Source organism: Notothenia rossii (assembly GCF_949606895.1).
Source record: "Notothenia rossii genome assembly, chromosome: 7".
Classification (NCBI taxonomy): domain Eukaryota; kingdom Metazoa; phylum Chordata; class Actinopteri; order Perciformes; family Nototheniidae; genus Notothenia; species Notothenia rossii.
The window spans coordinates 15076347-15097964 of NC_136905.1; the positions used below are offsets into that span (position 1 = coordinate 15076347).

Below are 21618 nucleotides of genomic sequence, written 5' to 3' on the forward strand. Positions count from 1 at the left end.
GCCAACATTTTTGTTTTGATTGGCCCAGTTTTTTAAATGTTTGCCTCTCTTTCCCCAATACAATGGAGGTGAATAGATTATATAATCCACAGATCTCATGGACAGATTTCTCTGAAAGTTGCTTTATATTTATGAGGTAGAGATAATGAAAACTGCACAACATGTTATTGTGTATCGCCCTAAAGGTTGTACCATCACCTGGGTAAAGCGGGTAACTGCCCAAAAGACTAAGACATTAATTGAATTTCCTAAAACTATTGTGGAATTTGCACCAGATAGGTACAATATCAACCAAGTGCATAATCTCATGCACTGTCAAATCAGATTGAGTCAAAATACACATTTTAACAGTGTATATTGTGCTCATAATATGCGCTTTTCTAACGTACCTTTTATTCGTTTATTAAACAAGGGTAGCGTTCAACACAAAAAAAGATATGTAAATGAGTTGATCTTTAAAAAAAAAACATTTGTTGTCCCTGGTAAGATCTAAGAGCCACACCTAAAAAAATATGATAAAAAAACTACAAAAAACCATTATAACAAACTAAATTGTGCACAAAGTAATACAGGCGCATCAAACATTAGCAACATCTCAGTAATAATGAGTTAAGAGAAAAATGTGTATTCCTATGCCGTGTGGCGTGTGGAGCTATAATGCAACCAAGGCTGTTAATTAATCTGCATATTCAGAGGTCCCCTGAGGGCTTTCGGACTCACACCACTTGATCAAAAAGTGCCACGTGTGCGTCGTCACCCTCTCATCTTTCCCACGGTGCCATTGTCATCTTCAAAGAGTTTCCACGAGCAAATGTGGAACGACTGTGGCGCTAAAAGTTGCGCCAGCACGAGACGGCTGCCCAAATGGCACGCGTGGTCTATTGTGACATCGAGGTGTGAATGTATTATGTTAACCATGGATTGTCACACTTCATCCTGCAGTCTGACTAACAAATGCAAAGGCGTCAAGTGTGAATGGAAAGGTGTTGGCACTCGCCGTAAGTGAGCGCGCAGTTCGTAAGGGACCAATAAGGAAGAAATAAAGACAGACTTATTCAGCAGGAACATAACACCTCAAAAGTGGTGTTGGTGAGCCACGCGTAATTAATGCTTTAGACAAAATATGTAGACTACCATTGTTTAACCTGCCATCAGAAATGGCACCCATGTCCGTAGATGTCCCGGCTTTTAGTACATTAATAAACCAGATGAAAAGACGGATAGAAGTGCTAACTTATCCAGTCACTCGCACCTCAAAAGGTACACAAATGGTATACGCTCTCTCTTAAGCGCAACTGCATCCAGGTCTCTTCGTATTAGGCTAGTAATATTTCAAGAACAATCTATGGACATATTATGTTAGGCTTTGAAATTACAGTAAAACAGCTACAAACACTACAGTGAAAAAAACATGGTCTTAGGAAATCATTAGGCTACTGCTTTCCAGGTTACGAACCACTGATTGCAAGCCATAACAAATCTTAACTTGAATGTTCTATGTTTCAATGAACCATCTAAGATCTGTTTATTAAATGTTTCTGCTTTGGGATGATAAAAGGATTTCTGATTAGGTGTTTACGCGTATAGCTTCATCTGAGCGTGTGTAAAGCAAGGTGCATAGCCGGGTGTCTTGTTTTTTGTTTCTTAAGCACAGACGGATTTTTTTCCAAAAGTTAAAATGTAAGAAACAGTCCGATGTATTCAAATGCTATCCTACTGGCAATAAAAAGGGTGAACTCGAGGAGCTGACGGGAGGAGTTAGGTTGTAAAAATGTGTTACGGGAGGAGCCTGAGGGAGGAGGAGGACAAAAAGCAGTCAGACACGACAAGCGCCACATTGCCTGATCAGTTGCAGAATTGACAACACATAACAAGAGCTCACAGGACCACCAGCTATAATGAAACTGCTACAGGAAACGGGGGATGCAGCACACGAAAGAAAGGTAAGAAATACATCTCAATGAATGTTTTTATGAAAACCAGTAGGAAACATTGAAATCAGACTATTTGAAATTGAATCTCCCACAACTGTACATTTTATTAATCCCCACATATTTTTCTTCTTCTTTTAGATTATAAAATCTCAGATGGAGAAACGCCGAAGGGAGAGGATGAACCGCAGTCTGGAACATCTGAGGACCATGTTGCTTCAAGACCCACCACAATCCGTAAGGAATATCACAAAAACCTCTCAGTGAACTTGTATCTTTTGTGAAAAGAGATACTATGGTTTCTGTCTTTTGCTCAGTTTTACAAAGATGTATTTATCATTCAATGTAGGCCTATAGAGATCTTAAACAACCTGCCTGATTTAAATCTCTTGATATTTAATAATGTTGCTTCATAAAACAAGAAAAAGTAACTGGTCAACTGAGTATGCATTTTTTTTTAACAAATTCAGGCACATTCGCATATTGAAGATAGAATTGTTTAGGTAAAGGTATGTTACTTTTTTTGCATCATTGTGTAGCATTCAGGCCTTATAGTGACAATAAACGATATTAACTCATATCTTTTTTTCATGCAGGATGGGACTCAGCGCAGAGTGGAGAAAGCTGAGATACTCGAGCACTCAGTGCTTTTCCTGCAGAACACCATCCAAAGACACAGGACGAAATCTGCTGCAGCTTCAGCAGGAGCCCAGAAACACTCCTTGCAAGACGGCTTCTCCACCTGCCTGCAGAATGCTGCTCAGTTCCTGGGACCTGAGGGGAAAGGCCTGTGGCTCGGAGCAGCACTGGATGCATCTCGTGCTGCTCGTTTTTCCCGCTCAGAGTCTGATTCTGCAGGTGTTAAAAGGACAACTGAAGCGTGTTCCTCCAGCTCTCTGCCGCACACAAAGACCATTCTCCAGATGTTGAAACAAAAGTCCAAGCACAGACTGCGCACACAGGGCCACAGTGTTGCTCATCCGTACCAACTTCCAGTCCAGCAGGGGTTTCCCCAACAGACTCTGAGACAAAATCATCTTGAGATCAGCGTGGAGAGTCGAGCTGAAAAACAGAACCCGTCCCAGAGCAGCCCGCTCAGCCAGAGTGTGTGGAGACCCTGGTCCTGACCGCCAGGAAGTGGACTCTGAAACAAAAATTGTATTGACTATCAACTGAACTATATAGTGCTCCTGAAAGAACATTTGCATTGTAATGTTGTGAACACTGGCCTCCTGTTATCTGATTGTGATGTTGAGGAACACAAAGCTCAAAGCCTGTAAATAATGTTACTCATTTATGCATGTGATGTATTAGTCAGGCAGGCACAGTGATTTTCTCAGAATGGGAAACACCTGAGCTAGATCAGGAGGCTGCTGTGCTGAAGAGAAAGTGCAGATGTGAGTATCATGATGCATCTGTCCTTCATACTCTGCTCAAACCCTCTGATGAATCTACTGTCCAGATTTAAGACTGTAGACAACGATCGAGTGTCCATCCTTTACAGAAGGCAATGCGACGCCTCACATTCACATGTGTGCCATGAAGTCTGCTGAAATGAAACATGTCAACAATATAACTTATATTCTGTTTAAATATATGATTTGCCTATTTTGCACAATAATTTATTCTGGATGTCTCCCTGTGGTGAGCAGTATTTCTTTTATAATAAAAAACGTTTCTTAAAATGTAAAAATTGTGTCAGATTTTTTTTGTCTTCCCGAAGCTATAGCTGAAGGCCCTTTGTTTGTGCTGACATTGACAGCTCCTTTTAGTCGGAGCTGGAGATGTGAAGCCTCCTGCAGAGCTGCATCTTCCAGGTGGGAAGTCTGGCCAAGAGGTGATCAACTTCAGTATCAGTTTTCACTTCAAAGACATCAAAAGATAGCCCTGCTCACACATTATTCACTTAGTTGAAAGCCTTTTTCAGATTAAATCAATGAATAACAAAAGCTAATAGCCAGTCACTGCTAAAGGCTTACCACCACAAATAAATAAATGAAAGAATGCAACTTTAAAAAAGTGATCTGTTACTTATTTACAAAACATTGCCTATTTGCAGAGTCTCTGTCCTACTTATTGAGCACTTTAGCTGCTTTTCCAGCAAGCACACTTTATCTTTTTACATTAAGTTTCTATAGGGTTAGAATGAGGTTAATTTATTGAAAATCCCACTAGTATACAGAACATCACATCACAATACAACTCCCCAACTACATTGGCAAAGTATGTGCAACCTCAATATATAATGTTCTTGAAGAAATTCTGCTCCTACAGTTAGTGTTATACAAATTCTTATACAATGACTATACGCCATTGGTTATGTCAGTTCGTCTCTCTAAGTTCCACTGCTTTCCACTGTTTCCATCAAGGACTACTCTACAGTCTTAGCTAAAAGGGAACATCGTTAGCATATAGTCTTTACCAGATGAAGTTAAATGATCTGACAAACCCCCTCACTAGCCCACGTCCATGTTTGTTTTCCTTGTAATTAGCATTCATTTTCTCACCTTCTTCGTCCCCAGCTGCGCACAGGACGTTTGTTTCCTACACGTGTCTGGAGTCACATCATAGGAAACAAAACGTGTCTTAACACCTCCATCAGCCCTTTGAAGTTCCGTCACATTCAGGGGACATTTGTCTGGTTATAGCTGTCTGACTACTGATCGATTTTTATCTGAAAAATACAATTATTTGAACATCATTTGAAAACCGTCAAGCGAGAAAGAAATTGGTGATTGTCCGGTTATACGCAGATAAATGTGCCACGGTGTTTTACTTGGTTAAGCTGAACGTAGAAGTTGACAGAAATCCAAATTATAAAGGAGGTTTTATTGGTTCTTGAAGTAAAAAAGCAACTGAAGATGTGATTTTATTTATTTGTGTTTGTATTATATTTTGTTATGGATAAATGTTACTTGCTGGGTGTCACTGATCCGATGTAAGCGAGCGTGGGAGACACTTTCCAAGCTCCTTCTCATGGGAAACAGAAAGCGACTTCCCCATTTGCACTTTTATTATCTGTTAGTATTAGTACATCATTAAATAAGTGTGTGGAGGACTGCGAGCTTTCAGGTTCCCAGGCACACGATTGCGCACGCTGGTCACTCAAATGCAAATTACGCAGTAACATTGCCCCGTCATTTTACTTCTTTCACACCAATACATTGACCTGTTTTCAGCCCAATTGCCTCAGTTACAGTGAATAGCACTCATTTTATAGTTGTTCCACTATAATGTGTTATGCCTCTACCAGCTGATCTCTACTTGCTGTAACAATAACATGGTGTAGTGGTTTTCTTGTGAACAAAATAAAAAAGTAAATTTATGGCACTACATTTGCGTTTTTTAAATCAATGTTTCCAATAAAAGGCAGCAGGAGTCCTATGCTGGGTTCATTTCTGACATTTAGGATTATATATTTTCCTGGTGCCCTTAATGGTCGTGTGCATTGTATTATCTTTGTGATGTATAACAAGGACATTTTTAAGTTGTCATCGAAATGTATCTTTGTCTGTCTTTCTTAATGGATGCACGTGCCAGAAATGGTATAGCTGATAACGTTAGTCCTGACTCGAGAGCCTCTGATATTGAGTTTAGGAACAATATATATTTCTTGATTATATTTATCTTTTTAGTTTTATCTTGATGGGGCAATAGTCAAGTTCCTGTAATGTACAAACATAATATGTCTTTTGAAGTTGTTTGCTTCATGTGTTAATGAATTCAGTGAACTGTTAAACGTTTTTTTTCAGCTGGCGCGTGTTCGAATAAGTGTGAAGTGGTCACGTGCTGCTCGGCTTCCCATTTCAAAAGGGTTTATTGGATTTCAAAGTTCATTAAATAACAAAGAAACACAGTTTGAGGCGCTCTACTTGAATATGCATTTATTTGACTTTACACTATTAAGATATTAGCATTATTCACTTAATTTGTACGTTTTACTCCATACTGAAAGTCACTGTACTAATTGAGATTGTAGTGTGTATAACCCGTCCCGGAGGTTCATGACCCTAAAAACCGCCTGAACCTCAAGTCAAAAGCTGCTACATTTCGAGCAAATTCAACATTTAAAGGTTGCTTTCAAATGATTGCCTTATTATTAAAGATCTGAGTCAAATGTGCACCACCACCGAGAATATGTTGCTGATATTTCTGTTTGACTTATTCTGTATTTTACCTGTAATGGAGCATATTTACCTTGTTCTAGTGGTATTTTTTCTTAAATAAAGGATTGGGGTGTTCAATACTGCCTGATAATGCAATGTGAAAAAACAAACATTATTTTGTTGTTGGGAGAGGCAAATGGGCATGTGTTTCAAACCTAATCATAATAAATACGAATGTCCTTTTGTCGAGTCAACACTCAGAGACAAATGCTGGATAAGTGTGGCTGTGGGAGACTGTCCCCAAAATCTTTCTCATGGGAACGTGGAGCAGGAGGCTGCATGTTAACTTTATTACCTGTTAAAACCGATACCTCATTGCAGAGTGTGCTTGGATGAGAGGTGACGTTCAGTTTCCCACAAGCAGGACGTTCCGAAAATAACCGTTAAAGGATTTGACAAAAGTAAAACAATGATGTTGTTATCCGTAACTAATTGATAATAGCCATGCGTAAAAGAACAGTCTTTATACGCATGCTTGTGTTGTCTCTTGAGTACTTTCATTAGACAAAATGTAACGTATTTGTAATATATCAAATAGAGTTCTGGTTAGATGATCCAACAACCGATGACACAAGGACTTGATTATTTTGTGTAGACTGTGTCATTACTGAGTTGACTTTCCACACCGACACACTTTCAATAATAGTGTAAACTAAGAGAATAGCTCCTTGAAGTCCCTCTCATGGGAAACGTGGGCACGTCATGGGAGAATATCCCCAAAATCTTTCTCATGGGAACGTGGAGCAGGAGGCTTCATGTTAACTTTATTACCTGTTAAAACCGATACCTCATTTTCAGCTTGGAGGAGAGGTGACGTTCAGTTTCCCACAAGCAGGGGACGTTTCGAAAATAACCGTTCAAGGATTTGACAAGAGTAAAAAAATGACGTTGTTATCCATAACTAATTGATAATAGCCATGCGCAAAAGAACAGTCTTTACGCATGCTTGTGCTGTCTCTTGAGTACTTTCATTAGACAAAATGTAACGTATTTGAACATAGATAATATAGACTTACTGTTAAATTATACAACAACAGATGACACAAGGACTTGATTATTTTGTGTTAACTCAGTGGACTCTCCTCACCGACACACTTTCAATAATATTGTAAATTGTGAGAATAGCTCCTTCAACTCCCTCTCATGGGAAACTTCGGCACGGTGCTGTATTCTTACTTTATTACGTGTGAGAATTGAGACATCATAACAAAGCGTGCTTGGGGGAGACGTGGCTTTCGGGTTCCCACGAGTTGCTTCTCAGAATTTGATCATGAAATGTACCATTTGGTTTTAATCGTATCTTTTCACATATATGTGCAGAGGCAGAGTCATGCGTAAAATGTACCTTTACGCGCAACACGTAAACGCTAATTTCAGGCGACTTTGGAGGTGTTGCATATTGAGAAACATATTTTGAATACAGTAACATGTATTTAATACTGGACTGCGATTTTTGACCTGTTGTAACTTATAACCATGAGGCAAACGTCAAAAAAGCAGTGCATAAACGAGTGGACTTTACGCACGACATAAAAGTTTCCCTGGTGAAGATTTTCGAGCATTTATGAGAACCTCAATTATTAGTGAGTCCTTACTGAGCCCTTATTAAAAACGTTTTAGATTTCTCCCGATATTCTTTGATTTCTTCTGACAGTATAGGCCTGGGGACATGTCTCGTTTGCTCGTCCATAATGAGGGCGTGAGAAGTCACCCTCGTTCGTTTGTCTGGGCTTCACGCTGTTCTGGCGGATGCTTGTTGCTTTCTCACATATATGTAAAATGTGTCACACGAGCTGGCAACACCTTTCACAGGCGCGTGGCACTGACACTCAGTGGGGCAGCTGCACGTGCCTGCAGATTAGTGAAGGGTCTTTAGGTGCGCTGTTCATTCTGCAGTCATCTTCAGAGAATTATCGAAATGTATTAAAATAAATAATAGAGAAAGTAGGACATGAATAAAACATCAAACATATTATTTTATGTTTCAACAATAATAGCTTACCTTTTTCCACTGATACTTCCAGCTCATGGCTTTTAATTGAACTGAAGCAGACTGTCAAACTACAGCAAAAAAAGGGTCACAACATGAGTAGTCTTTCAATGTGAAAGGTACATATGTTTTACAAACATTGACGACTTTTTTAAAATAGAGTTTAGTGGCTTCGTGTAAAGACCTGGGGGGAAATAAATTCTGTGACCATATGGTGGGTGGAGCCTAAAGATACGCCCACATGTCTTATGGCATAAAAGCTCGAGCTGTGGCATCGATGGGTACATTAAGCTCTGACCGACACCGATTCTGCTGCTGTTACAAGATCTTCATCATGAAATTGATTCACGAATCAGAGGCCGCGAAGTTCGACAAAAAGGTATTTTAATCTTTTTTGCTTTTAAATAATATTTTGAATCTCCCAGCTTTATTTGTAACTATTTTGCCTGCAGTTGTCGTTCATTCATTAATCATTGTATCTGTTTTCCTCTTCTCAGAATCTCAAACCTCAGGTTGAAAGACGTAGAAGAGAGAGAATGAACCGCAGTCTGGAGAGCCTGAAGACACTTTTACTGCAGCAACAGGTAAGGAACTCAAACTCTCTGGAATACTTTTTTTCATTTTTCAGATTTAAATGAATTTTAGAAGTGTCTGATATACTGTTCACTAACTTATTTTGTGTCTTTCCCAGCAAGCTTCTCATCGCAGAGTGGAGAAAGCTGAGATACTCGAGCACACTGTGCTCTTCCTGCAGAGAACTGCTGAAGAAGACAACACGAGAGTTGGAGATGCTGCTGGAGCCCAGAAACACTCCTACCAGGACGGGTTCTCCACCTGTCTACAGAGAGCGTCACGTTTCCTCGGACCTGATGGGAAAGGCCTGTGGCTCGGAGCAGCACTGGATGCATCTCTTGCTGCTCGCGTTTCCAGTTTAGACTCTGATTCTGCAGGCTTCCATAGAAGAACCGGAGTCTACTCCTCGTCCAGCTCTCTCAGGAACTCCTCCACGTATATTCTTCGGATGCTGATACACAGGTCCGGGCACAAGCTGCGCACACCTGCCCCCTCTGTGCTCAGTTGTGTTCAGACCCTCGGAGAATCACATCGCTCTGCCACAGCTCCCCACCAGCCCCGCAAAGTGGCGAGTCCAGCGAGCAAACAGAGCCCGCCTCAGAGCATCACAGCCGGCCAGTCCCTTTGGAGGCCCTGGCCCTGATCCAGAAGCAGTGACTCCAAAAACTGAACTTTTAATGACTCTAACAGGCCGGTTATTATTTATAAAAGAACATGTGTTGTTAATTCGATTTCAAGGAAGTCTTCAGTGCAATATATCCTACACGAAATCCTACATTCTGTTAAGTCTGGCAATATGTAAATACTGTAAATGTATTTTGATCACACCAAGTGCTGCTGTAGTCTTTAAAGGCTAACTATGTCATATTGATACGCATTTTTGCACCTTAATTTATATTTATTTGTCATTTGCGAATAAACAAAAATGAAAAATAATTGAACAATGCGTATGTGTTAATTGATTTTGCTGGCGCGTGCCCTGAGGAACATAAGCATAAGTGTGGACTGGTGCTGCCACACGTGAGGATGAGAGGCGCCATGCAGTGACGTTTCACACAATGTAACAAATGTAATCCTCACTCCTTTACTTTGAAAATCTTTGATATGCATACACGTGGTCAAACATTAGAAAAATGAAATGCATACAGTACATGTAAGATAATAAGCCTTCAATTAGAAGTATGTTAGGAACTCAGATTTATTTTAAAACTGTATGCATATCTTATTGTAGTTACATTTAAACTGAAACCATAAAAAAGTTTTTCATTAAAGGAAAAGGAATGAAAGTATTGCGTAAAAGTGATATTCTCGTGACATAGGTCATATCTCTAGCTAAAAAAAACGAAATGTATTGATGAAAATGTTTTGACAGTTTAAATAGAGATTTAATTTAGAATAAGAATCACTGTTCTGTCCAGTTACTAATGAGTGCGTAAAGATTGAGTTATTTTACCGTGCGAGAATAAGAATCACTGTTCTGGGCAGTTACTAATGAGTGCGTAAAGATTGAGTTATTTTACCGTGCGTAAAGCAGTTTTTCATACAACGAAGTTTTCATTCGGTCTCAAACTAATTTACATTTCAAACGTCTGCGAATGCGTGTGGGAACGTGGGAAGTGTCTCCTCTCTTTGTGCGACCCTCTGCAGACATGTATCAGTTTTAACAGGTCATAAAGCTGTAAACGCAGCGCCACTTCCTCTTTTCCCACAAGAGTCTCAAACCTTTGACTTCTCTTTATCTAAAAACATTTGGTGTGATGTCTGTTCCAATTACAGCTCTATATAAGTCGCTGTTGTTGAGTTGTTTTTAGCTCAAGTTTGTCTCTTGTTCCATGTTCTATCAAACTATTGTGTCCTAACCTTCTTAAATGTTTTTTTTATGTTTAAAGAAAAATGTATAACCAAAAAAGAGCTTTAATTAAGACAGTTTAAAAAAGTTTTCCTGTGTACCACAATATCCCAATTTTTGTGTAAGAAATATGTTTAAAGGTCATAGAGTATATTATTTGTATGTCCCCACACTTGCAGGCAACATCATAACGTAAGTATAGTCTTAAATGGGCATGGTATTTGTAATGTATAACCCTAAGATTTTGTATGAAAGGGAATAAATTAAGACAAAAAATACATTTATTATGGCAGTCAAAGTGAGAAAACACTTATGCTGAGTAAGGGTTAGATATGTTAGATAATAAGTATATGAGTAAAAAAAAGTTACATATAAATGTGCATGGAAAAGTCTTTATTGCATGCATCATGTCTCACATTCTTGTGCAACCAAGCGCATGTTTATTTGAATTATTTATTTTTGACTCTCTTTGCAATAATCAAAATACAACCTGTTTGATGTAAAGACAATATGTATATATTACAACATTTGTCAACAAGATTCACAAGATGTTGCAGTTTCAGTGATATTCATCACGTTTGACTGGTGTTCATCTCAGAACAGTTTTTTATTTGACATCTCATGTAACATAATATTTACAAAAAACAAAATCCTCCTCCCTAGTAAAAAATATAATAATAATAATAATTTAGACAAGGCTGAGTGAAAACTGGGGTGGTAATTTAAGAAATAAGTGCTGCTGTGTATTAGTTTGACAGAAATGTAAAACATAAGAAATCTAACAAGCAAATCAGTCAGACGACACCCAACAGATGCATAATGGATAACAAAATCCCCAAAGTACAGTAGTAAATCAAGGTTGGACTCCCTGCAGATTGCGGACTCTGGCACAAAATACTCAAAATACGTAACTAAAACTCAGTGCCTCTTTGTCATAATGCTGCGTTGTCATTATCGTCACGTGTTCTTCAATGCTATTCTAATGGGCAGAAATGTGTAGCTGGGTTTTCTACAAGGCTGTTTGTGTGGAGTCAGAAGCGTTGTTTAACCTCTCACCTCTGGATTTATGCTCTGGATTTGTTGAATTTGCTCTTCTAGGAATATCACCGTTTACAACTGGCGGGCGATCTGATTGGTTGGCAGCATCTGTGGGTGGTGAAACAACAACTCTTTCTACGGGCTCATTGGCTGTTCTGTCTGTCACGATAATGTAATTGGGCTCTGGCTGGTGGCCACTGGAGCGATGCTGCAATGCATGCTGGGTGCAGGAAAAGGAACGTTGCCGAGGCGCAGGCTGGGGCGACAGGAAGTGAGGTGTTGCAGCTCTGAGGACTTCCTGGCTCCTATCACGATCCTCGTCTTCTGAGGTCACCTCTTGTAAGGTGCTGATTGGCCGAGGAGAGCGGCCCATGATTCTTGGAGGGACCAGCGCTGTTGCCGATTGGTTGACCTGTGGTCGCCAGTTCTGAAGGGATGGGTACTGCACCCGGCTCATCGACCAATCACTGGCAAGACAAGACAATCATCACAATGTTACGACGCCCAACAGTAACAGAGACGTTTGGTCAAATATAGATTTTCTTTCCTTGTGAAGAAAGGGTAACATTTTAAACTTGTACACCAAGTTGTCTTGAATTCACCACCATTGAAGCATTTTCAGAACAGGGACTGCATTAGGACAATATTTACAAAAAAAACTCTGTATAATAATTATTTATCTTAGTAAGTAATTATCAAGTGATATCTGATTTGTCAATTATTTTTGTTATTGTACTCGATACCCACACCCCTTATTTCATACACAAGTGTAAAATACTTATTTCATGCAAACAGCGAATACAAAGTATTATGTGATGTTTAGCTACAGTAATTGACTAACATTTGCAAATAATTTACAAAAAATAGTTTATTTTGGTTTCATTGATAATCTAATTGCTTGTTTATGGACTAGTTGATTCATCTTTTCACTTAGCTCTAATCGTAAAATTCTCAATGACTTATTTGGTGGCACATCATCTTGAGCATGTTATGATAAGCCTTACTTTTGTGGCGGTGGGGTCACATCTCGATGCCCTATGATCCCGGAGAAGGAGGCACTTCTTCCAGGAATGCCTTGTGACCCGACCCACGGCGAGTAAATCAGAGTGCGCTCCTCCCACAGCATCTCATTGGCCGAGTCCACGGGAACAGGCCCTCTCTGAATCTGGTGAGCCAATAGGAGCTCCAGGATCTGGTGATGGATGCCCTCTCTGGCCACATCTATCGGGCGACGACCTCTCCGATCGTGAAGCTCCAGGTTGGCCCCGTGTAGGAGGAGGAGTCTGGCCGTATCATAGCAACCATGGATGGCAGAGAGGAAGAGCGCTGTCTCGCCCTAAATAAGATATCATAATTTAAAAAAACATGATTCTATCATGTCTGGAGGAAATAAGTCAAACAAACACAGTCCACATGTAGGCTTCCGAGGCTTTAATGTTAAACCCAGGCTCCATCAAAAATGTATACTTCTTACATAAAAAGAAATAAAGAAACAAAATAGCGGCAAAAAGCCAAGTAAAATGCAGGAATTAGTAAATGATATACATGTAAAATACAAGTAAATTATATAAAACATAATGTAAACTGTACAGTATAGTACAATTCAGTAGATTGCAATAATGTGGATATGTGGATATGTGGACTATAACAGATGTGTGTGCAACGAATGGATAAGTCCTCCTTTATAACGTCTGATAAAGAAACTCAGAACTCACCTTGTTGTCTTGCAGGTCCACAGCGGACCCGTAGCGGATGAGGGTCCTTGTGAGGGAGAGGTGGTTGACTGAGCATGCCCAGTGCAGGGCTGATCTCCCTGAGAGAGACAGTGTGAGCGGAGGGGAGTCAGGGGGAAGAAGGGAGGGAGTAAGTCAGCCAATGAACAACCATTACACAACAGAGTCGAGCCCGAGATGGTGAAGAGAGGCAGGGGTGTAGAAAGGAATTATCTTAGCTCAAGTGAAAGTAGAGGACAGGGAAAAAGAAAAAGCGAGACAGCGGAAGACAGAGCAACAAAGAGACTGCAAAAGCAAGATCAGTAACAAAGTTAATACGTCCATCAACCCGAGTTTGAGCACTCGAGCACGTTAACTTTGTTCAGAGTCAGAGGGTATAAGGGGATCTGGAGAAGGAAGAGATGGAAGCCGTGGAGAGATGAGCACAGGACGGGAGAGGAGGGACACAAAGAGAGGATGTGAGAGAGACGGGGTAAGTTACATCAGTTACTCAGCCCCTCAGTGTACAGGTGGCAGAGAATAATGGCCTGCTCCGGAGCTCTACATGTATAAACCCATTCATGCACTGGATCCATTATATGGCAGGTGGACAGATCAGTTTTATTAGCCAAGCTAGCGGCGTCTATATACTGCAATTACGGTTGGTAGTAATAGTAGTAGTAGTAATGCTGAGTGCTTTTTGATCATAGTTTGATTGACCCCATGAAATTATTAAATAAAGGTCAAGGAAGATCTAATTACTTACTTTTTGTGTTTTGTTTTTAAAAAGTTGTTTTGTTTTTTAGTTAAATCATATTTATAAAATCAGACCTTTCTTTTTAACTATTCAATCTCTGCTACTGACTGTGACGACATAACATGGTTGGATCTTATAGTGATATGAAAAAAATAATTGTATTTGCACATAATTCTTCATTGCTGTTTAATCCTGCTTTCCTTTTGATATGAATGGTGTCTACTGTAACTTAAACAGAACTGTAACTCAAACAGAATAATGTTCAAAGTCTGCTTCATATTGCTCCTACTTCAATAAGGTACAAAAAACGACATGCAAATACTGTTTGAGGTTTAGTCTTGAGTTCATGTAAACTAGTATTAGTATCTGTGACACAGATGTCTTACCGGTATGATCGGTGTTGTTGACTGGCACTCCTGCTCTCAACAGCTCCAAAACGACTCTGTCCAGCCCGCTACGCACCGCTCGGATCAGAACCACTGAGCCGTCCGGACCACACCACTCTGCAGACTGCCAAAACAACAGAACCATGGTTATTATATATCATGGATCTACACATCATACACATTTCACATATGCATACATTTATCAGTGTGGACTAACATAAAGACATGGAAAGGAGAACAAACAAGTACATCACCAATAGTTGAAGCTAAATAACATTAACTCCTCAACATTGATCAAATGAATAGAATACAATGTAAATAACAAGAAACTGACCTGCTGAGGAGGACTGAGCAGAGGAGGAGGGATGGCATCTCTCTCCCATCCTCTAGGTGGAGCTGAAGGAGAACACATTGTGAGTAAGGGTGGATCTCCACCTTCAAGATATTGAAACAAATGTCAGTATGAGTTCTGTTTTACTTACAAAGCTTTACACCACGTGGTTGCAAATATAATGTCTACATTGACTCCTTAGTTAACTCCTGTGGATTTATTTATTATAATTTGTTGAACAAAGTCATTCAGAGTTTGACACTGAATTACAGCGTTGCATGTGGCGACAAAATGGTGACATTTTTAACGTAACGCCCCTTCTCTGACCATCTTCAAATCAACCCTGAAAACTCATCTGTTCAACAAAGCCTTCCAACATTAACTCACCCTTCCCCCCCCCCTGCAATGTAACACTTCCATTTCTGCCACCTGTTTTATGTCTTGTCCTTATATGTTCTTTGTTAAGTGACCTTGGGTTGATGAAAGGCGCTATATCAATTAAAGTTATTATTATTATTATTTGGTAAGAGGGCTGCAAATAATGATTATTTCATTATTTACATTCTACTCAATTCATTGTTATTACTATTTGCTGCAGCCCTTTTCCGATAACAAATAACAATAAATTAAGAATTGTTATTCACATAGCGCCAACAAGTAACTTAAAAGCAAGAAAAAAACAAATAAAGAATAATGCATGAAAAGGTATTTGAAAGTAGAAATTCCAAAACATTTTACAGATTCCAGACTGATGTTAGTATATTGTGGTTTGGGATGGTAATGCTTGCCAATAATACAAGTGGATGACACATTACCAGATTAATAAAATGTAGGAATGAGCGACTGCCTTAATGTTAAAACAAATGGATGTTAAACCTTACGTTGTACAGGTCTGCGGGGCTGCGATGTTCCCCCCCGGTAGTGTTTCTGCTCCTGGGTCCTGTGGTCGCAGATGGAGGCGTCCACCTGTCGCCTGGAAGATCTCGTGTTGATGTCTTCCATTGAACTCTGGGTAAAATCTGTGTCACTTCCTATGTCCTGGTCGATTTTGAGAGGTCTGGAAAGCAAAAGCACAATTTTGATATATTACATAAAAAAACTGCCAACAGTAATACTGTGTTTTCTTTTCTTATTATTCTGATTTATGAGTCGCCCATAAGCTCTGAAAACAAACCCAAATACAATACAGTCTCGCCTAAAACATGAATGTGTTGATTGATAGGTTTGGAGGAAATGGACTCTGCAATATGACAGGAATTAGAGTTAGTTATTGTTTCATGACCCTGAGAGAATGGGGCCCAAAAATGTATTTTCTTTGTAAATATTTTTTTTGCAATTATTGCCATCGCTTATTTGATAGAATAACAGTATAAAAAAACAGGAAAGAAATGGAGAGAGAGAGAAGGGGTTATAACTTGCAACCAGGCTTTTGGCTCAACTAATGCTAAATAAATACACTTTTTGATGAATTAATAAAAAGTAATGCCCATATGGTGACATCCAATCCTCAAATTGCTTGTTTTGTGGGACCAGCAGTAATAAACCAAATGATGCAAATGTCTCTACAATTATATATATAAGAGAGTTAAGCATACTGAATGTAAAATAGAAAATGTTCGGCTTAGTCTTAAATGATTGCCTGAATATTAAAACTGTTTTTTTATTTAAACTAATAATCAATTAATCGACTAATTATTTCAGAAAATTGGGCTGGAAAAGATAATGAGTATTTTGATTTCTCCCTATGTAATTACTGTCGAATTGCTGTGAATACCATTTGAAGTGTTAAAGGTCCCATGACATGCTTTTCCGGTTATTACCCGTCCCCTTGTGTGTTATGTAGCTTTTTATGTAAACGGTTTTCAAAGTCACAAATCCTCAAAGTACACCCTGTAGCGAGTAAAACTCTAACACAGAAAATACCTGTCTATGCTGCCCCAGAACGCCCCGTTGGACATTTTTCTTTTTCCCTTTTTTTCTTTCTGGTCACAGTGATGTAACGCCGACCAAATGGTCCAATCCTCGGAGCTCCCCATGCACGCGCACACACACGCGCACACACACACACACACACACACACACACACACACACACACACACACACCGAGCCCCGCAGCGTCCCGCCAACACGGCACCAAGACCCCACGCAGGATTCTCATCTGTTTGTCATTAATGGTGTCATCTTCTGGTTGCTATCAAACGCCATTATAACACATAATCACTGATGTTCCGCGGTAACGGTGGTGGACTCATCAGAGTGGGCGAGCTGATCAATCAGAGCACAGTGGGCTCACAGGGAGTGGGGGGCAGGAGATCCAACAAGCCGTTTAGGACAGAGAGTGAATAAACATACTATACAGAGATGCTGTATGAGAAACCAATGTGATTTTGGAACATTGAACAATGTAAATCTATTCTAGTAGACCTCAACAATGGTATTATGATCAGTAGAAATGGCCATGTCATGGGACCTTTAAATAATAATAATACAGGATAAAGGTCATATCCAACTGATTAGCAGGAAAAAGTGGTATTCAGCATTTTCAACACAGGATGACCTCCTACTTGTTTCAGACTTCACTGTATTCGTCTACATGACCTCATCGCTCCAGCAGACAAAACTTCCTCTCATGTTTTTCAAAGCAACTCACCGCATTCGAATGGCATCCTCCCCCAGCGGCTCCCTCCTTCTTTTTTTCTCAGCTTCCTTCGCTTTCTTCTTCTTCCTCAAGCTGAGCTTCTCTTTCTCTCTGCTGGATCTCAACCTCTGCTCTTGCTGGACTCCATGCGAGGTCAAGGCCTTGGGTTTTTGGTCATTGTCTGTGAGTGTGGACCGGTGTCTCACCCTGTCACCGCTTTCCCTCTCCGCCCGCCGCCGCCTCACCCTCCTCACCACCAGGAACACAGCCAGGGCCAGCAGCAGCAGCAGGCCAATCGCTATAGCTATCGCAGCCCACAGCCATGCAGGAGCTGGCTCTTTGAGAGGAAGGATTGAAAACAAAGCAGCAAAATATGTGAAAATATATCAAGATACTCAATAGTTTTTCAACATTCAAGGCTTTTATTGTAATTTGTACGTCTGAATGAACATCTTAGGTCACAGACTCCTCAAACAGTGCAAGAATAAAACAGATAAAATAGTGCAAGTAAATACAAATGTAATATAATATAATAGAAATAGTGCAGAATAGTCTATACACAAGTAATTGGAATATTGATATATATAAGTTGCAAACAGATGAATGTTATGGATGTTCTTTCAAAAGTTCAGATGTTTAACAGTCTTAAATACTTACATACTTAAATATCAGTTTGTGATCCTATTAACTAAAGTACTAAATATCATCTGATAGGAAGTCATATTCTCACAGTGATCCAACATTTTCCCCCAAAAAAACACACATCACAATTACGCACTGGAAACGGAGAGTTGTTTATAGTGTTTTGTTTGGATAACATTCAAAGCTTGATGGGTTTGTGTGTGTGTGTGGGGGGAGGACAGGACAGGACCTGTGAGCCTACCTTTGACTTCCTCTTTAACCACTTCCTTCTCTCTGCTTCCTATTTCCTCTCGGACACCTCTTATACTGATGACGGTTTTCAGCTCTGGTAGGGTGGTGAACAAGCTCGGCTTTAGCAGCAGTACGGCACGCAGGAAACTGGCTGCCTCTGTGGCATAGGGGAAACAGGTAGAGGGCAGCCGGGAGCACGGCCTGTTGTCCACTTGGAGGAAGAGGAGGGAGCTATAGGAAAGAGCGAGAGAAAAAGGAAACAGCAGGTTCATAATTGTTGAGAGTAATTTTGTTGATAAATTATATAACCATTACAATTTTAAAGCTTTATTATCTGATGTTTTGCGCACTGATGACTTCGCAACAGCTTGAGTCTTTGTTTTTTGTGTTTTCTTGAATACATTATTTTTTAATCTGGTAGTTGTACCAACATTGAAATAATTATTTTAAAGAAATCGATACACTCTCTTTCCAAAATGTATTATAAAAAAGAATGCTCATATAATTTATTGCAAAATAGATACACACAGTATATATAAGATTGGCTTACCGGAGTTCCCCAAGGTTCTGTGCTTGGGCCACTTTTATTTTGTCTTTAGGTTTATTTGTTTCTTTTATTAATGAAATTGTAAACTTGTTTAAGTATTATTTCTCTTTTTTTTCAGAATTTGTATTGTTTTACGCTGTCTTGGCCAAGGGGGCTAACTTGTTTAATAAAACAGGACTAAACTCATTATTTTTGACAGTTCATTTAGTACTTACCCATCAGCGTCAGCCGCAGGAGCCTGAGCCAGCAGGTTGGAGAGCTGATTAGGGTCGAAGACAAACAAGTTCCTGTTAGCGGCGAGGGGGGCGGACCCTCTCAGTGTTAATGGCGACTGGAGGAGGACACTGAGCGCCCAGAGCAGAGAGCTGTTGGAGAAGACCCCACGTTGTTGTGGGAAGTTGGCGTGAAGGACCAGGGTCCCCTTGGCCCACAAAGAGCTCTGATGTTTGAAGCAGTCGCTGCCATCCCATCCACAGGGGGCGCTGTCACAGCCCTGCTCGCAGTGGGAGTTGGCGTAGTGATCGCGACAGTACTGGATATATGATGGACTGTGAACAATAATGGGGAGGAATAAAGAAATTAAGAAAAAAAGACACAGTAAGAGATTTGACAACAAATTGACTATAAAATGTGGTATTTTGCTGTTAAACAATTTCTAAGGTCAAGGATGACATTTAATTCTCAAGATAAAAAATCCAGAACAGGGAGTAATGATTTAACATAATTCTTATAATAATGTTAGTTTTTAAGTTTCCATTTTTACACTTATATAGTATTTTGAATAATTGTATAAAAAAACGATGTATTGTCATTTTTTCTTTTCACAAGTGAACTGATTAGGACAATAAACTATATGGAATTAATATTACTATTGATAATAATTATAACTATTAAAAGGAATATCAAGTTGAGTCCACATTGAATAAAAAACCTCCTTAAACATTATTTTTGTGAAAAAAACGTCATATAATGATGCAAATGACGAGAAAATAGATGAAAAAGACATCACATAATCCAACAAATAATCATTTTAAAGGACAGCCACAGCTGACACAATGAGCAAACATATTGTAATTAACAACATTTCCTGTAAAAAGCTGGTTTTGATGGTTTTTCTGACAGTAAAAATGACAACAACAATGTTTTACTTGCAGGGTGCCTGGTCCTTCAGGCAGTCGAAGCCATCTCTGAGACACTCGGGCTCCATACACTCTCTGTCACATGACGCGTCTCCAAACTTGTCTTTACACTTTCGTTTGACAGGACACTGACCCCACGGATCACCAGAAGCAGCTGTGGAGACGAAAACTGATTAGCAGCAACAGTCAACAATGTTGTACAATAATTGTGATCATTCTTATCTTTCAATTGTGGTTAAAAAATAAGCAAGATGTACTTTGTTCAGTGTCTTGTAAATGAATGAAACATGTATGTCTATTTAAAATGCAAGAGAGTATTTGTAGATATGTCAAAGGCAATCAACATTACTCCAAATATCACAGATGTGTACACTTGGCAATTATGTTTTTAGATTATATCATGAGGTCTTGCAGTTTCATTTAACGACACAAACTGTTATCGCTAAATGTTTTATCGCAGGACCAGCTGACCCACACAATAAGAAGCTCATTGTCTCAGAGCATTAGCCACTATTCATAACAATGCAGGTCAAGCCATGAGAGGTGGGTCCTGATACGGGCCGTTAAAGGAAACAGGAAATGGGCCCGACATAAACAGGAAGTTTCAAGGAGAAGTGAATAGCAACAGGAAATGGAGTGGGCTGGGACTTGATAAAGGTTAAAGGTCGTTACTGTGGAAATGAGGAATGTGATGAAGTTGGACAATGGGCTGGCAGGTGTGTGCGGGAGCAGAAAATCATACAAACAATAAAAAAGTACAAACAATAGTGCCGAAATTAGACATGTCAAATGTTTAACACTTCTGTTCCACTTGATAATCAAAGAGAGCCTTCCCGGTATGGGAGGAATGGAAAAATAAGTTATTATAAAATTAATTTTTAATAAGCCCTTTAGAACAACCTATAAGAATAATTTGAAAGGTTCATTCATTTTATACATTAATAATAAAAAACAAATAACTAGTAATAATGATAAATCTAGATGATTACTTAAGTTTACATCAGTATTAAACAAATAAAGGGCTTCATATTTTATTGTAAGACATTAATTTAAGTTGAACAATTCTCCATAAAATAAATTAAATGCAGTTCTCAGAGTCACTTACTATTTATAAAGGAAAAATACTGTAACAATCTGTTGAGAATAGTGTCGCTAACTCACCTTCAGATATCCAGCTCAGTCCCAGCAGAACAAACGTCCTCAGGACCAACATCTTGAGGTTGTTCACGAGCTGCGGGCCTTTTCTCCTTCGCTCAAGAGAGCCAGTAGTCCAGTCCAGCTGTTTGTTTGCCTGCCTCTGATCTTCTCCCTCTGACCCGCAGTGCTTTTTTGGTTGTTAATCTGTAGCTCTGTGGTGTAGCTGCACTCCTGCTTTTCACAACCAACAGTTAACTCTGAGTAAAGCTGCTCATTCCCATCACTGCCGCTACCACCGACACCTTCCAACACCACCACCCAGCCCACTTTGTTCACTCGCCTTTTTTTCAGAGGCCCTGCGGATATCTGGACAACTTCCTGCCACTGTGTGGAGAAGAATAGGAGGTTGATGACCGTACGTGTATGTGTATGCATGAGATTTGTAGCTCTTACTGTGTTTAAACTTGAAAAAAAAACACACTCTACGGTGTATGTGAGCTGTTAGAGGAGCCGTTATTTCAATGAGTGAAAGCTACAGGGTGGGAGGCGA

At 39.6% G+C, this 21618-nt stretch overlaps 3 protein-coding genes and 1 long non-coding RNA gene across 5 annotated transcripts; 3 read left to right on the forward strand and 1 right to left on the reverse strand.

Annotated features, from left to right (window-relative positions):
• Positions 1-34: 34 nt before the first annotated feature.
• LOC307012903 (uncharacterized protein) lies at positions 35-3624 on the forward strand. Its single transcript, XM_079640109.1, has 3 exons — positions 35-1943; positions 2073-2168; positions 2528-3624. Exons 1-3 carry the CDS (start codon positions 1899-1901, stop codon positions 3056-3058), a joined length of 672 nt encoding a protein of 223 aa, XP_079496235.1. The 5' UTR covers positions 35-1898; the 3' UTR covers positions 3059-3624.
• Positions 3625-8388: 4764 nt separating this feature from the next.
• her7 (hairy and enhancer of split related-7) lies at positions 8389-9596 on the forward strand. Its single transcript, XM_079694546.1, has 3 exons — positions 8389-8466; positions 8585-8671; positions 8779-9596. Exons 1-3 carry the CDS (start codon positions 8422-8424, stop codon positions 9301-9303), a joined length of 657 nt encoding a protein of 218 aa, XP_079550672.1. The 5' UTR covers positions 8389-8421; the 3' UTR covers positions 9304-9596.
• Positions 9597-10772: 1176 nt separating this feature from the next.
• On the reverse strand, positions 10773-21383 carry notchl (notch receptor, like). 2 transcript variants are annotated; one of them, XM_079691297.1, is made up of 11 exons: positions 21093-21383; positions 19941-20085; positions 19008-19340; positions 18256-18476; positions 17385-17709; positions 15615-15790; positions 14737-14837; positions 14403-14526; positions 13263-13360; positions 12552-12883; positions 10773-12014 (listed from the first exon to the last, which is right to left on the reverse strand). In XM_079691297.1, the coding sequence occupies exons 1-11, from the start codon at positions 21142-21144 to the stop codon at positions 11519-11521; spliced, it is 2403 nt and encodes an 800-aa protein (XP_079547423.1). In that variant the 5' UTR covers positions 21145-21383; the 3' UTR covers positions 10773-11518. The 2 variants fall into 2 exon arrangements, with proteins under 2 accessions (XP_079547423.1, XP_079547424.1); XM_079691298.1 differs by having other exon boundaries at positions 14737-14798; positions 21093-21380.
• On the forward strand, positions 19269-20068 carry LOC307045567. The gene is made up of 2 exons (XR_013809952.1): positions 19269-19389; positions 19947-20068. It is a non-coding gene; the product is annotated as an uncharacterized lncRNA (long non-coding RNA).
• Positions 21384-21618: the final 235 nt, after the last annotated feature.